Source organism: Ursus americanus, chromosome 20 (assembly GCF_024610735.1).
Source record: "Ursus americanus isolate L20-20 chromosome 20, mUrsAme1.1.p, whole genome shotgun sequence".
Classification (NCBI taxonomy): Eukaryota; Metazoa; Chordata; class Mammalia; order Carnivora; family Ursidae; genus Ursus; species Ursus americanus.
In genome coordinates this window covers 4,427,640-4,442,216 of record NC_142146.1, presented here as the reverse complement: position 1 = coordinate 4,442,216, position 14,577 = coordinate 4,427,640, and the positions used below count along the sequence as shown (strand labels likewise).

The following is a 14,577-nucleotide window of genomic DNA, read 5'->3' as shown; positions in this document are numbered from 1 at the left end:
AGATCAGTGGTGATATTACTGAATGTGATTTGGTAACTAGAGTAATGGCCCCTAAAGATGTTTTTATCTTAAACTCCACAACCTATGAATGTATTACTTTACATTCAAAAGATATTCTGTACATTTGATTTAAGAGAGGGAGATTATCCTGGATTATCTGGGTGGGCTCAGCGTAATCACAAAGGTCATTATAAAAAGGGTCAGAGGGTGAGAAGATGATATACTGCTTGCTTTGGAGATGAAGAGACCGGGAGATGGTCAGCAAATGTCGGTGGGCTCCAGAAGCTGGCCAAGGCAAGGAACAGATTCTGTCCTGGAACCTCTAGAAGGAACCGGCCCTACTAACCCCCAGTAGAAAATGAATTCTGATCTCTGCCAGACGGCCAGAATTGTACTAAATCCATGTTGGTTAAGCCACTTAGTTTGTGATAATTTGTTACAGCAGAAACAGAAAACTAAGATGGTGATATTTTGATATTGTGTAATTGAAGTGGACGATTTCACATTTTCTTAATTTTCATAATTCAGCTTAGACTGAATCTTGGCCGAATTGATCCCATTTCTCAATCATATGCAAGAGGGGACATTTATCAGCATTCAGTCATTCATAACATCTCTCCTTATTTTCCACTTTTAATAAGCCAAAAGACTCAAAGAAATACTATCTCGAAATTGTTAACAGTGCGTGCATGCCTCATAAAGGAAAATGAGCCCAGATCCTAAAAAGATGAGGGGTGAGGAGTTTTGTGATTGGGGTGGACTGTTGGACCAAGGATACATTTTATTACATGAGCTTATCACATCAGCTTCTTGTGTAGGTGTAAGTACGCTCACATAAGTGTCTTTGCACTTGTAAGTGTGTGCGTACACAGGTACACATACACACACACACTATATATATTATTATATAAAGCTGTAAATATTTTCGGAAAATGAAAGAAGTCATTTTGTTCTAAATTAAACTACCATTTTTCAGTACCATTAGAATTACATGAAAAAAGTTTTGTGATTAAAATAAATGTAATTTCATATGCAGTGTTACTTATCTTGGAAAGTTCTCGGATGTTAGGGCACGAGGGAACCACGGTGACCATGTGGGTGTAAGGTGCATGCTCAGCCATTCCTATTACATCTCCCTCTCCACACTGACTTCTGTCCCTCACGGAAGCTTCGTACATCCCAACCCCGAGCCCTGTGGGGCTAACATTAAGCACATTCTGGGACTGAGTGTTGCTGTGGGAGTGGCAGGGCAGTGGCAGGGCTGGAGGAGGCTGGGGGAGAGTGAGGAAAGGGGTCTGTATTCCTCAGGGATGGGAGAGACAGTGTTTGACGCCCGGGGCAGTGAGGAGGGAGTAACCCTAAAGGAATATGGCCCAGGGTTTCTCCCACTGCTTCCCCACAGTCTCATTTTCCTTTGTTGCAAGCCTGGGTTTTGTACTCCGAGGCCCCATTATTTGGGTCATTATGGTGCCATTCTTTTCTGACATATTTTTTTTGTTTTGTTTTTCCTTTCCCCTAGACCAAAAAAAGATGGTGGCGACAGAGCATGGTGCCCCTCAGCAGCCTGCTTTCCAGTCTCCACAGCTGCCTCCTGCCTCCCCAGGTCCCCCCTCAGGATTCTCAGGGCTGCAGGAATGATTTTTTCCGCCACTTCCTTCCTCATGGTGACTCATCCTGTCAGCTTCTCCAAGGCCATGGTGACTGTGTCTCTGTTACTCTCTTTCACTTACTGTCCCCCTCATATGTAAAATGAGACAATAACATTGTTTATACTTTAAAAATATATGACCCTGTATTTATATATATTGTGTCTCCAATTGTGTATAACAAAGAAAGGATAGAACATTGAGTTCAGGAGGAAAAACCCCAGTCAGGACTGACTGAAAGGTAGAAGCAGGGAATTGGTTATTCCAGAGACAGGATTTGGTGGTTTGTGTGTGTATTGGTTGGGTGGGATGGGACGTGGTACAGAGAATATGCCCTGAAGAATTGTGTTTTTTTTTAATTTTTAAATTAAAAAAATTTTTTTGAGAGGGGTGGAGGAGAAGAGGAAGAGAGAGAATCTTAAGCAGACTCTACACCCAGGGCAAAGCTCGATGTGGGATTTGATGTGGGGCTTGATCCCACAACCCTAAGATCATGACCTGAGCCCAAACCAAGAGTAGGACACTCAACTGACTGAGGCTGCCAGGCGCCCCTGCCCTGAAGAATTATAATCTTGGGTGATGAAGTATCTCTTGGGGGAATTTGGAGGAGACAACTCTTCTCCGGGTTTTAACCCATTAGCAGTCTCTCTAGTTATATTGTTATGTTAGGGTCTTGGCGGGGAGGGTGGCTGATTTCACATATGGGGTTTCACACATAAGGCTTCTGGGGGAGTAGGACATTATTTGGAGATTTTTTGAATAATAAAGAACATATTCAGTCTGTCTCTGGAACAGTCACTGAAGTTCATTTCTGCATACTTTATTCCCTTTCTGTTTTTCTATCCCTGTACCAGTACCACCAGTACCCAATAAGGTTATTTTTTCTGTTGTTGAGTTGTTGGAATTCTTCATATGTCTTGGATATTAACTCCTTATCAGATATATAACTTGCAGATAGCTTCTCCCATTCTAACTTCTACCTCCCTTCATGCACAAAAGGTTTAAATTTTGGTATAGTTCTTTAATCTATTTTTATTTTTGTTACCTGTGTCTTTGGTGTCATCTTCCAGAAACCACTGTTAAATCCATCATCATGAAGCCTTTCCACTATGTTTTCCTCCATGAATTTTATAGTTTTAGCTTTTATATTTAGGTCTTTGACCTATTTTGAGTTAATTTTTGTATATGGTGAAGCTAAGGATCCAGATTTATTTTTCTGCATGAGGATATCCAGTTTTTCCAGAATCATTTGTTGAAAGACTTGTCGTTTCCTTATTGAATGATCTTGGCACCCTTTTTGAAAATAATTTGACCATATATGTGAAGATTTATTTCTGGGCTCTCTATTCTAGTTCATTGGTCTGTCTGTCTGTCTTTATGCCAGTATCACACTGTTTTGATTACTCTAGCTTTATAATAAATTTTAAAATAAAGAACTGTGAGACCTCCGACTACAAATCTTCTCTTTCAAGATTATTTGACCATTTCAGGGTCCCTTAGATTCCATATGAATTTTAGGATGGATTTTTAAAAATTATTAATTATCTATTTATTTATTAGAGGGGGGAGAGGCAGAGGGAGAGAGAGAATCTTAAGCAGGCTTCACACCCAGCACAGAGCCTGATGCAGAGGTCAATTTCATGACCCTGAGATCATGACCTGAGCTGAAATCAAAGTCAGATGCTTAACAGACTGAGCCACCCAGGTGCCCCAGGTGGATTTTTTCTATTTCTGCAAAATACACTTTTGGAGTTTTAATAGGGATAGCATTAAATTTGTAGATTGATTTGGGTAGGGCAACAACTTATTTAGTCTTTCAATCCATAAACATGGGATGGCTTTCCATTTATTTGTGCTTCTTTAATTACTTTCAGCAACATTTTATAGTTTTTAGAACACAAGTCTTTGACTTGCTTAATCTAGCAATTATAAGTTTATTCCCAGTATTTTATTCTTCTTGATGTTATTATAAATGGAGTTGTTTTCTTAATTTTTTAAGATTATTCATTGTTAGTATATAGAAATACAACTGATTTTTGTGTATCGATTTTGTATCTTGCAACTTTATTGAATTCTTTATATCTTGTATTTAAAAATCGTGTCTTTTTCTACCAGCTCTGATAGAACCGGTGCTGATAGGCATTCTAGTCATGGTCCTGATTTTGAAAGGAATGGCTTTTGCTATTTACAGTTAAACATTGTTTTTCGGAGATTTTCTTTGTAGATACCTTTATCAATTTAAAGACGTTCTCTTTTGTTCTTAATGTCCTTTGGTGTTGTTTCTCCCCCCAAATCACGAATATTGTTCTACTTATTTAATGCTCTTTCTACGTCAGTGGCTTTTTGCTTTTATTTTGTTAATGTGGTGATTTGCTTTAATAGGTTCTAGAATATCAAACCAACTTTTCATTTCTGAAATGAACTAGTTTGGCCATTATGTATTTTTTCAATTTTAGCGTTTGGTTTATTAGTATTTTATATAGGATATTTACATCAATATATTCATGAGTGAAATTGAATACTTGTATTTTTTTATACAGTTTGGTTATACTACATAAAATGATTCAGGAGTATTCTTTTTTTGCAATTCTGGGAAAAAAGATGCATGAGATTAGACTTATATGTACATTGCATGTTTGGTAGAATTTTCTTTTAAATTTATCTGTCCTGAATATTTTTTTACTTTGTTTTTGTGCAAAGTATTTAAAGTTCTGATTCAAATTTTAAAAGGATTGTAAGTCAGATTTTGTATTTATTTTTGAGCCAATATTGGCAAATACGTTTTCTAGGAATTTATCCATTTTACCAAGTTTTTAAATTCATTGTGATGCAATCATTCATAATGTTTCTTATCCTGTTTAAAAAAATATATATTTATTTATTTATTCGACAGAGAGAGAGAGTATAAGCAGGGGGAGCAGCAGGCAGAGGGAGAGGGTGAGGGAGAAACAGGCTCCCTGATGTGGGGCTCAATCCCAGGACACTGGGATCATGACGCAAGCTGAAGCCAGACACTTAACCATCTGAGCCACCCAGGCGACCCTCTTATCCTTCTTTTAAAATTTTTATTTAATTAATTAGTTTATTTTAGAGAGAGAAAGCGTGTAAATAGAAGGAAGTGTAGAGGGGCTCCTGGGTGGCACAGCGGTTAAGCGCCTGCCTTCGGCTCAGGGCGTGATCCTGGCGTTTCGGGATCGAGCCCCACATCAGGCTCCTCTGCTATGGGCCTGCTTCTTCCTCTCCCACTCCCCCTGCTTGTGTTCCCTCTCTCGCTGGCTGTCTCTATCTCTGTCAAATAAATAAATAAAATCTTAAAAAAAAAAAAAGAAGGAAGTGTAGAGGAAGAGGGAGGGGTAGAAGGAGGGAGAGAATCTTAAGCAGACTCTGCATGGAGCACTGAGCCTGACGCAGGGCTCGACCCAGGACAATCAGGACCTGAGCCAGAAGCAAGAGCCCCACGCTCAGCACTCTGAGCCACCCACGTGCTCCTGTTTCTTATCCTTCTAATCTCTACTTTGTGTTTATATCTCCTTTTGTGTTCCAAGATTGTTTCCTTTTTTCCTTTACTTACCTTCCAAGAGGTTTATCAATTTTGTTAGTGTTTTCAGATACTATAATGGTTCTATCTTACTTTCAAGTTTTGTTTAATTTCTGCTTACATTTATTGTTTATTTCCTCATACCATTTTTGAGTTTATTCTACCATTCCTTTTTCTACTGTTTCTTTTTCTAGTTAAACAGTTCTCATTAATTTTCATCCTTTCTTCTCTTCTGATATAAACATTTAAGGGCTAAATTATCCCCTCAGGACCACTTCAGCTGCCTACCACAACTTTGGATAAGTGATATTTTATTGTTATTCAGTTACAAGTGTTTTCTATTTTCCATTATGATATTTCCTTTGACGTCCAGGTTACATGAAAATGTGTTCTTTTAATTTTCAAATGTGCAGAGAGTTTTAGTTTTCTCCTTAAAAAATCAATTTGTAATTTAATTGTTTGCAATTTTCTAGTTTCTTACCAAAGTTTTGTCTGTGTATTCAAACCTCCCCTGTAAAATGGGTTATTTATTTAAGTGCTTTCTTGATCCAGTTTTGAGGCCCTGGTTAGCGGCCGATCAGTTCCCCTTTTTGAGCAGTCACTTCCTTATCAGCCCCTCTGCTCTGGGGCTACTGTCCACCAGCCCTAATCACTCTGGGACCAGACACCAGAGAGCTAGGGACAGTCCCTCTGCCCCAAGACCTCAAATTATCCAAATTAGCCAATCAACAGAGAACCCATGAAAACTAACTAACCTCACCCTGCTTGTCAAACATAAGCTGCCCCTATAGTCCCAGCTTGCTGCTACTCTGTCCCAGGGTAAGATGCCCTGTGTGTCCCTGCCGGGCAGCCTTCTCTCCTTTTAAACGCAAGTAACAGGTCTGATTCCAGATCTTTGTTGCTTTTTTATTTATTTTTTATTTTTTTAAATTATTTTTAAAGATTTTAATTATTTATTTGACAGAGAGAGAGGCAGCGAGAGAGGGAACACAAGCAGGGGGACTGGGAGAGGGGGAAGCACACTTCCCACTGAGCAGGGAGCCTGATGTGGGGCTGGATCCCAGGACGCTGGGATCATGACCTGAGCCAAAGGCAGATGCTTAACAACTGAGCCACCCAGGCGCCTCTTTGTTGTTTTTTTTAAAAAAGATTTTATTTATCTGAGAGAGAGAGAGCACACACGAGTGGGGTGGGAGGGAGGGGCAGAGGGAGAGGAAGAGGGAGAAGCAGACTCCCCGCTGAGCAGGGAGCCCCAACATGAGGCTCTGTCCCAGAACCCCGAGATCATGACCTGAGCCAAAGTCATGCTTAACTGAGCCACCCAGACGCCCCAAAATCTTTGATGCTTTACTACCACTGCTCTGCAGCTGAGTCCCATGGAGCTCCCCCTGAAGGCCTTGGAAGTAGCTTCCAGTGTCAAATATACTGATTCCTATGGGTTGGTGTGGTATGCGTAGCCTGAGGAGTTGACTTTAACGGTTTTGGTGTTGCTATAAGGTTTGGTACACCAGAGGGCGCTGTAGTCTTATCTTATTGCTTTCCTTCCTGTTGGCAGCCTGTGCGGTGCGGCACACCAGCTTGCCTTGGGGAGGGTTTGTCCTGAGTGTATTTTGCCGGTCTGCTCCTCTCTAGTCAGGTTTGAGTTTTTACTCAGCGCAGTGGAAGATGGTGTGTATGAAAGTGTCAAGAGTGTACGTGTTAGCCCTGACTGCGTCTCTGGCTGTGCTGCCTTGAGCATTCCCTGTGCCCTCTCTAGGTTCATAGCTATTTCCCCATCTATGAAATAGACATTACTAAAAATGTGATCTTTTGGGGGGCAGGGTGGGAGTATTGTTTAGTTGTGAAACCCCTACTGGAGGGAAAACCTATTTAGTGTTTCTCCAGGACAGTTAACGTTATGACTTTGCAAACTTGAAGACTGACTTTCTCCAGGGCAATAACCATTGCAACTTGAAAACCTGAAACACGCTCTTCACCTTAACACTAACTCAGAAATGCAATGTGGCCTACTGAGTCTGCATCCAAATATCTCCTGGATTCCTAGCTGTGGCCCTGGGCCACGTGCCAAGCTCAGCTATTTCATGAGAGAAAGCTATTACCGTGCATTTTATCTTTGCTACTGATTTTCACCATAGTGCTATTGTATCAGGCACCATGCCAAATGCTTTACCAACATCAGCTCACCAGTCCTCTCAACAGTCCTCGTGCAGTGTCATCCCTTTTACAGATGAGAAGACTGAGGTTTCCGTAGCTATGAAGTGGTGGCACTGGGCTCCAAAGCCAGACGGAGCAGGCCTCCAAGCAAGGGCTGTCAACCACCACAGACGCTAGAACTCGTGCTCCCCCGCACTCGGACCTGGGACGCTTCTCATGCAGGCAGGTTCAGTCGAGGCAGCATTCACTGCCTTTCAAGGGGTCATCTCCAGACCCACAACGACCAATGATAACACATGCTCATCGGGACCTCTGGCTGTCACATGTTCTAGAACCCTAAAACCAAACTCTCCTCCCCCAAGGCCATGTCCACGGGGACTTAGGCGATGTGCTCCGATGGGCTTGCCAGTGCTTTCCCAGCCTCCTGCTATGCCCCCACCTCTCTAACTTGTCCCTCAAGGCCTGGGATTCCATGCTAGAAGCTTCCTCAGTCTCCACATTTCTAAAAATTGGGGCGTTTTTTTGTTTGTTTTGTTTTTTACTGCTCCAGTCAATGAAAGGGAAACAATTGAAGCCCCAGGGCCTTGGGGCTTGGGCAGGAGGCCACCCTTCAGGCAAAAGAAGAGCGGATGGAGGGGCCTCATCTGACCTTCTTCTTGGGGTGCAGGTTGTTGGTGTAGCGGCACTTCTTACAGCAGGTGACCGAGTGGGGGTGCAGGGAGCGCTGTGGAGGACCATCTTGCCGCAGTTGTATTTCTGGTCCAGCTTAGGGAGGGGAGGCTCAATGAGGCCACCCCAGGTGAAGCCCCAAGGGCAGGGTGGCCTCTTTCTGGGTATTGTGGTCTGAGAGAATATGGCCACCCTCCAGCCATTTGCTTGCAAAAATCAGACACCGCTGGTCAGGCAGGATGCCCTCCTTGTCTTGCATTTTGGCTTTGACATTCTCCATGGTGTCACCGGGCTCGATCTCGAGGGCAGTTGTCCTGCCCATCAGGGTCTTCATGAGGCTCTGCGTTTCTGCGTCTGCTGCAAGGCTGCCCCCCCCCCCCCCGCCAAGCATGCGGCCACCCTGTTGAAGAGAAGGAGGGTGGCAGGACCTAAAAATATGTGTATTCTATAAATTACCCTGTATAACGGGCCTAGATTCACTGGTCAAGTAGGTTAGGGACTTTTTTATTCTATATCGGCTTCCAGAGCTTACGATGATATTGGCATCGGAAAGCCCCCACGAGTGCTGCAGTGTGGAGCGGTGTTTAACCTGAACCCAAACCCAGAGTTCCCCGTACTGATTTGACCACAGATCTTCACTTCTTTTTCTCAGGGTATCTGTGAATCTGGTTCCCCAGTTACACGCTGGGGATGGCTGCCCCAGCTCAGGTCTCTGGGCCTCAGCTCTGTTGCTCAGGGGCGCTCTTGTTGTGGAGGGCTGTCCTCTGCCTTGTAGGATTTTAGCAGCTTTCCTGGCCTCTTCCCGTTAGAAGCCAGAAGCAGCTCCTCCCATCCCCCCGAGAAAGTGTCTGCAGATATCGCCCATGTGCCCTGGAGCCAAAGAACCCCCTGGGACCCACCACTCTAACTCATGCATTCTTAGTAAAGGCAGTATTGCCCTCAAGGAGGCAAAAACCCTGCTCTTTTTATGTCTCAAGCACTGACACTACATCATCAACAGATGTAGAGTTTGTTCGTGGTATTAATATTTCATGGGGAGGTGATTAAGAAAAAAATAACTGAAAAGACTCTTTGGGAGAGGTAATAACAAACAAAGGGTGATAAACATGGCTCTGGCTCAATTTTTTAGTTCCTCTTCATGCAAATTCCTTAGGAAAAATGACATCTGTGGCTCTTTTAAGCCGAACTGAAGAGCTAAGCAACTGTAGACAGCAGAGGGAAGAGACGGGGAAGCTGTGAGAAGCCGAGGTGATGACCGGCAGAAGACAGGACTGCTGTCAGCCCCGTGGCTGGGACTGTCATGCAAACCCAGAGGGACTTGGCCACGGTTTCTAGGTAGAGGGCTGTGGGGAGGGGTCCTCCTGTTGCAAAGGGGGCTTGAAGCTAGGTTGTCGTGGGCCACGTTACACCCAGTTATCGAATGGGGTTGACTAAAGGCCTCCCATTCCCTCGCAGACACGCACATTGCATGTCTGTGTCTCTCCTCTGGCTACACTTTGTCCCGCATGTGTCCGGCCTCCCCCTCTGACCTCCTCAGACCCCCTTGTTGGAGGGTATGGTGCGTCACGGTTGCCCGCCACCGCACAACCTCCACGGGGATAGAACGAACAGCCCGCTGATCTAGAATAGAAAGATCATTTCCACTGCATGTAGCTGGCCAAAGGTAATTTTTTAAATTAAAAATCCAACAAGTAAATGTTTAAAAATCAAGAAGTTTCTCTTTTAAAAGAAAACTTACTTCGTTTTCCTCTTTAATCTAGCAGAGAGCAAACGTTCCTAGCTTTCAGTTTTGGGAAATGAGTGACTTAGTCACCCGTTTTCTGCTTCTTACTTCTATCAAAAAAACCCGCTTGAACTCAGCATAGATGGGTGAGGGATAGAGCTGGTGCTCACAGGAAGCCACGCGCCCTTCAAAGGCACCTGTCTTTCTTAGCACTGTGCTTCTCGGGCACGCTTGGCACTGGCTCACGGACCTTCCTCAGAACCACTGTCAGAAAAGCAAGGTAAGTGGGGATGGGGCCATTCCCAGGGCCTCAGGCCACACACTGCTTTCTGGACACTAGACAGGTGTGTGGACTTTGGAAGCGCTGTAAGCTGGCCAGCCGCTCAACCAGTCCCAACACTCAGGCATCTCGAGCATTCTGGGGCTCACAGCTGGTTCTTACCTTGGGGCTCACACACCATCTACTTCTACTCACATCCTCCGAGCCCTCGTCTGAAGGGCTTTCACAGATGCAGGGCTATCTCCCTGCTCACATCTGGCCCACGGCCACATGCTCTAAATACACAGAGAATTTTTATCAAACATACACATTTTCCTGCTTCTATCAAGACTCCCAGGTCAAGAAAGCAAATAAGGCTGATGGAATAATTCCCACCATTTACCGGCTGTGTTTACTTTTTTTGTTCTCCTGATAATTTCCTAACTCCTCAGCTTCCTCTATTGCTTAAACTTTCACTGGCAAAATGGTGGAGAGAGACTAGGATTGTTATTTAACTAGAATTGATACTCATTTTACAACATAGTTTCAGGGACCCTGCGATGCCCCAGGTCCTCAGCATCTGTTTGCAGGAGGAAACCCAAATCTGTCTCTTGAGAAACCAAACGTAGTCTGTAGTTCACTTAAGTGTCTGGGGCATGTGGTGGTGAGGGCGGCAGGTAGGGAGCCGTGCGAATTACTGAGCAATGCTGTGATAGGGGACACAGGCTGCCATTAAGAAGGAGGCGAGGGAAGGTAGCCTGGAATCAGAATGCCTTCGTCCCTGAATTGCTCTGATTCACAGGTGAACATGGGTGTAACTTTGAGAGGTTTTAACCTCCTCACCTGCCAATTTAGATAGGAAATGAGGGTGGTTGGGGAGGTAGAGGGATTTCGTTTCTGGCCGTGCTGTGCCTTTTTGAGATCTGTCAGGCTAATTCCCACTGTGATGGGATCCAGTGCACAGGACTGATATTTGCATACAGTTTCGATGAAAAGACCAAAAAGTTCCGTCCAGTTACCATCTGAGTACTGTGAAATTTTCTGAGTTCCGTCACCTTCAGAAGGGCCTTGAGAACACATCTGCTGCATTAGTGTCAGACCGGCACAGAAGCAGCGGGCCACCAGGCCTGGCATGGTCCCATCCAAGATGGTGTTCTAGAATGAACACGGGACTTGGCAGTGTGTGCCAGAGACAACTTGCACCAGCTCAAGACTGCCAAGATTCAGAAATTTGTGAGGCGGTTGGCAGCTGGAGTTTTGCCGTGGTGGCAGTACTTGTGCCACAGAAACTAGCAAACACAGAAATCAGAGTCCCCTACCCCCCACAAGCCCCTACCGGGACTTGGGGCCCAAAGAAAAAGTTCTGCATATAGCCGTGTGGCCTCATTTAACTTCTCTGAATCTTTTATGAGTCATCTACACCACGGTTCGGTATGCTTGCTTGGCTTAGAGCACCCAGCTTTTGTTGGGAGGGTGGTGGGGGACAGGACCCTGTGAGTAGGATTAAATGCACAATACCAGGGACCGTGCTTTGAAATCTATGTGTCAATCTCGCAGGAGAAATCAGAATTTTTATATAAAGGCAAGTGACCAACCTTCTAGCCCAATGATTATCTAAGCAATTACTGAATTTTGGGAGTTACAATATGAAGGTGGAAACATGCATAGATTTTGCATCTTTTTGTTTGTTTGTTTGCTTTTATATCACAAAGGCAGCTTTGGGTGTAGGACTTTTGGGAATCTCAACTGGCCTGCAAATGATTCAGTAACCCCAGACTATTGTTTAGAAATGCATCCTTGAAAACGCCTCCTCGAGAAGGAGGCTTTACTGTCCCCACTTACAAATGAGAACGGAAGCTCCCCTCAGAGGGACAGGAGAGGGGCAGAGCTGGAACTTGGAATCTGCTAACTCCCAGGGGCGGGGTTCTTCCATTTGGCCGCACTGCCCTGTGGGAAATGGAGCCCTTCAACTTGGGAAGGTTGGGAAGGGTGTGTGATGATCTGGGGCAAAATATTAAGCAGCTATGCTCTGTATTCAACACCATTTCGATTTGGTTTTGTTCTTACAGAAATCTTATTTGCTCTTCCCCTCATTAGCTTCTGGTTGGGGTCAGACCTGAGTTGAGGAGCTATTAGATCTGAAAATGAACCCCACGGATATAGCAGACACCACCCTGGATGAAAGCATCTATAGCAATTACTATCTCTACGAAAACATCCCCAAGCCTTGCACCAAAGAAGGCATCAAGGCATTTGGGGAGCTCTTCCTGCCCCCTCTCTACTCCCTGGTCTTTCTGTTTGGTCTCCTTGGAAACTCTGTGGTGGTTGTGGTCCTGTTCAAGTACAAGAGGCTCAAGTCCATGACCGACGTGTACCTGCTGAACCTTGCCATCTCGGACCTGCTCTTCGTGCTCTCCCTCCCTTTCTGGGGCTACTACGCTGCAGACCAGTGGGTTTTTGGACTAGGGCTCTGTAAGCTTATTTCCTGGATGTACTTGGTGGGCTTTTACAGTGGCATCTTCTTCATCATGCTCATGAGCATCGACAGATACCTGGCGATTGTGCACGCGGTGTTTTCCTTGAGAGCGAGGACCCTGACTTATGGGGTCATCACCAGCTTGGCCACATGGTCCGTGGCTGTACTGGCCTCCCTTCCCGGCCTTTTATTTAGCACCTGTTACACCGAGCGCAACCACACCTACTGCAAAACCAAGTACTCTCTCAACTCCACGCGGTGGAAGGTGCTGAGCTCCCTGGAGATCAACATTCTCGGACTGGTGGTTCCCTTGGGCACCATGCTGTTCTGCTACTCCATGATCATCAGGACACTGCAGCACTGCAAAAACGAGAAGAAGAGCAAGGCAGTGAGGATGGTCTTTGCTGTGGTGGCCCTCTTCCTGGGGTTCTGGGCACCTTACAATGTGGTGCTCTTCCTGGAGATGCTGGTGGAACTGGAAGTCCTTCAGGACTGCACCTTTGAGAGGCACCTGGACTACGCCATTCAGGCCACGGAGACCCTGGCTTTCGTTCACTGCTGCCTCAATCCGGTCATCTACTTCTTCCTAGGGGAGAAATTCCGCAAGTACATTGTGCAGCTCTTCAAAACCTGCAGGGGGCCTTTCATGCCCTGCCAATACTGTAGGCTCCTCCAACTCTACTCCCCCGACACTCCCAGCTCGTCCTACACGCAGTCCACCGGGGATCACGATCTCCATGACGCTCTGTGAAAAGTGAAGAGGCAAAAGATGGAGCTGAGCTTCCCATGTTAAGAGCTTAAACTTGTATTATAGTAAGAGTTCCTGAGCAAGTGGCAGGAAGAAGACTTAACATCCACAGCAGGGCATGGGCTTCTCACTCCAAAGTCAGCTTTTCCTCTTGCCACGTGCGAGTTCAGTGCAGCAAGAGTTCAACAGGGCTGTGGCAGCCCTCCTCTCCCCAGGCTTGCCTGCAGGGATGAGTCAAGCGAAGGAGAAGTCAAAGCAGCATTTCAGTGAGGCTACACATAATACTGTAAGGGAAGGACCCTTTATTCCCTTCTAACCTGAGCTGATGGCGTTCTCCAGGCAGGACTGTGGAGCATTGACTGATGGAATCAGTTGCTACTCCTTGCTGCTTGCTGTGAAAAATGGGCCCTTTAATGAACTTCTAGCTTTTGTGGAACAATATAGAAAATTCTGACATGCTGTCCTAGAGTTTTCCTAATAATATATCCGAAGCATGGTATATTCCTGGAAGCCAGGTGCACACAGAAACAAATGGTGAAGTAATGAACCTGGATCTTGGGTCTTTTATTTTAAAGGATGATTTGTTAATGGAAGCCAAACTTTTGATGCTGATTACAAGTGTAACGATGTGAAGGCATTAGCATGGTCTGATTTCCAAACATGAAATACGAGGCATTAAAAAATCCAAACACGTTTGTGGAAATTCAAACACACTTTCATATGCTTGTGAGCATGTTTTGTTTTAATTATAACAGATGAATATTCAAATTTCACAAATAATATGTAGATGCAGATACATTTATTTAGGGTCTCTTGTGTACAAGCAGAGCCTTCAAAACTACAAATAACAAGGGCTAATAAAGTATGACAATGCTTCCTTAATAAGTTTGTGCCTTCCATCAAGCAAGGCGAGAATAATCAACTAAAGGTTATCACTGATGTGGCATAAACAGGGCCGTCAAAATTTATGAAGTTGTGAAAAATGTCATCCTCTCTTTTAAAATATCGGCCTCCTTTTTAACTATTGGATGACTCAAAATTTCAGTCCGTCATTTCTTACAAATCATTTTAATCATATAATTGTTTGACACCATTAAAATAAATCTGTGTTGTTACAGCCTTAATTAATCAGAATTAAGTAAAGACTTTAATCAAGTCGGGGGTAATCCCTTCCCCCAAAAAAACCTGTCTTGCAAACTATTAACTGAGTTATCTGTTTCAAATGCTTCTGTAAGTTTACACGTTATTACATGCTCTACATTTAGAAAGGATGGATTTCCAGAAAGTTGATTTTCAGAAAAGTGATTTTAAAAGGGTAAGTTGGTGTTGCCTTTTAGACAAAAATAAACTTGTATATAGTCTCA

The 14,577-nt window shown here is 44.4% G+C and overlaps 1 protein-coding gene and 1 pseudogene across 1 annotated transcript; one reads left to right on the top strand and one right to left on the bottom strand.

Annotated features, from left to right (window-relative positions):
• Positions 1–7,978: 7,978 nt before the first annotated feature.
• On the bottom strand, positions 7,979–8,341 carry LOC148108359 (ubiquitin-ribosomal protein eL40 fusion protein pseudogene; annotated as a pseudogene).
• Positions 8,342–9,963: 1,622 nt separating this feature from the next.
• On the top strand, positions 9,964–14,577 carry CCR4 (C-C motif chemokine receptor 4). Its single transcript, XM_045798138.2, has 2 exons — positions 9,964–10,010; positions 12,087–14,577. Exon 2 carries the CDS (start codon positions 12,134–12,136, stop codon positions 13,214–13,216), a length of 1,083 nt encoding a protein of 360 aa, XP_045654094.1. The 5' UTR covers positions 9,964–10,010; positions 12,087–12,133; the 3' UTR covers positions 13,217–14,577.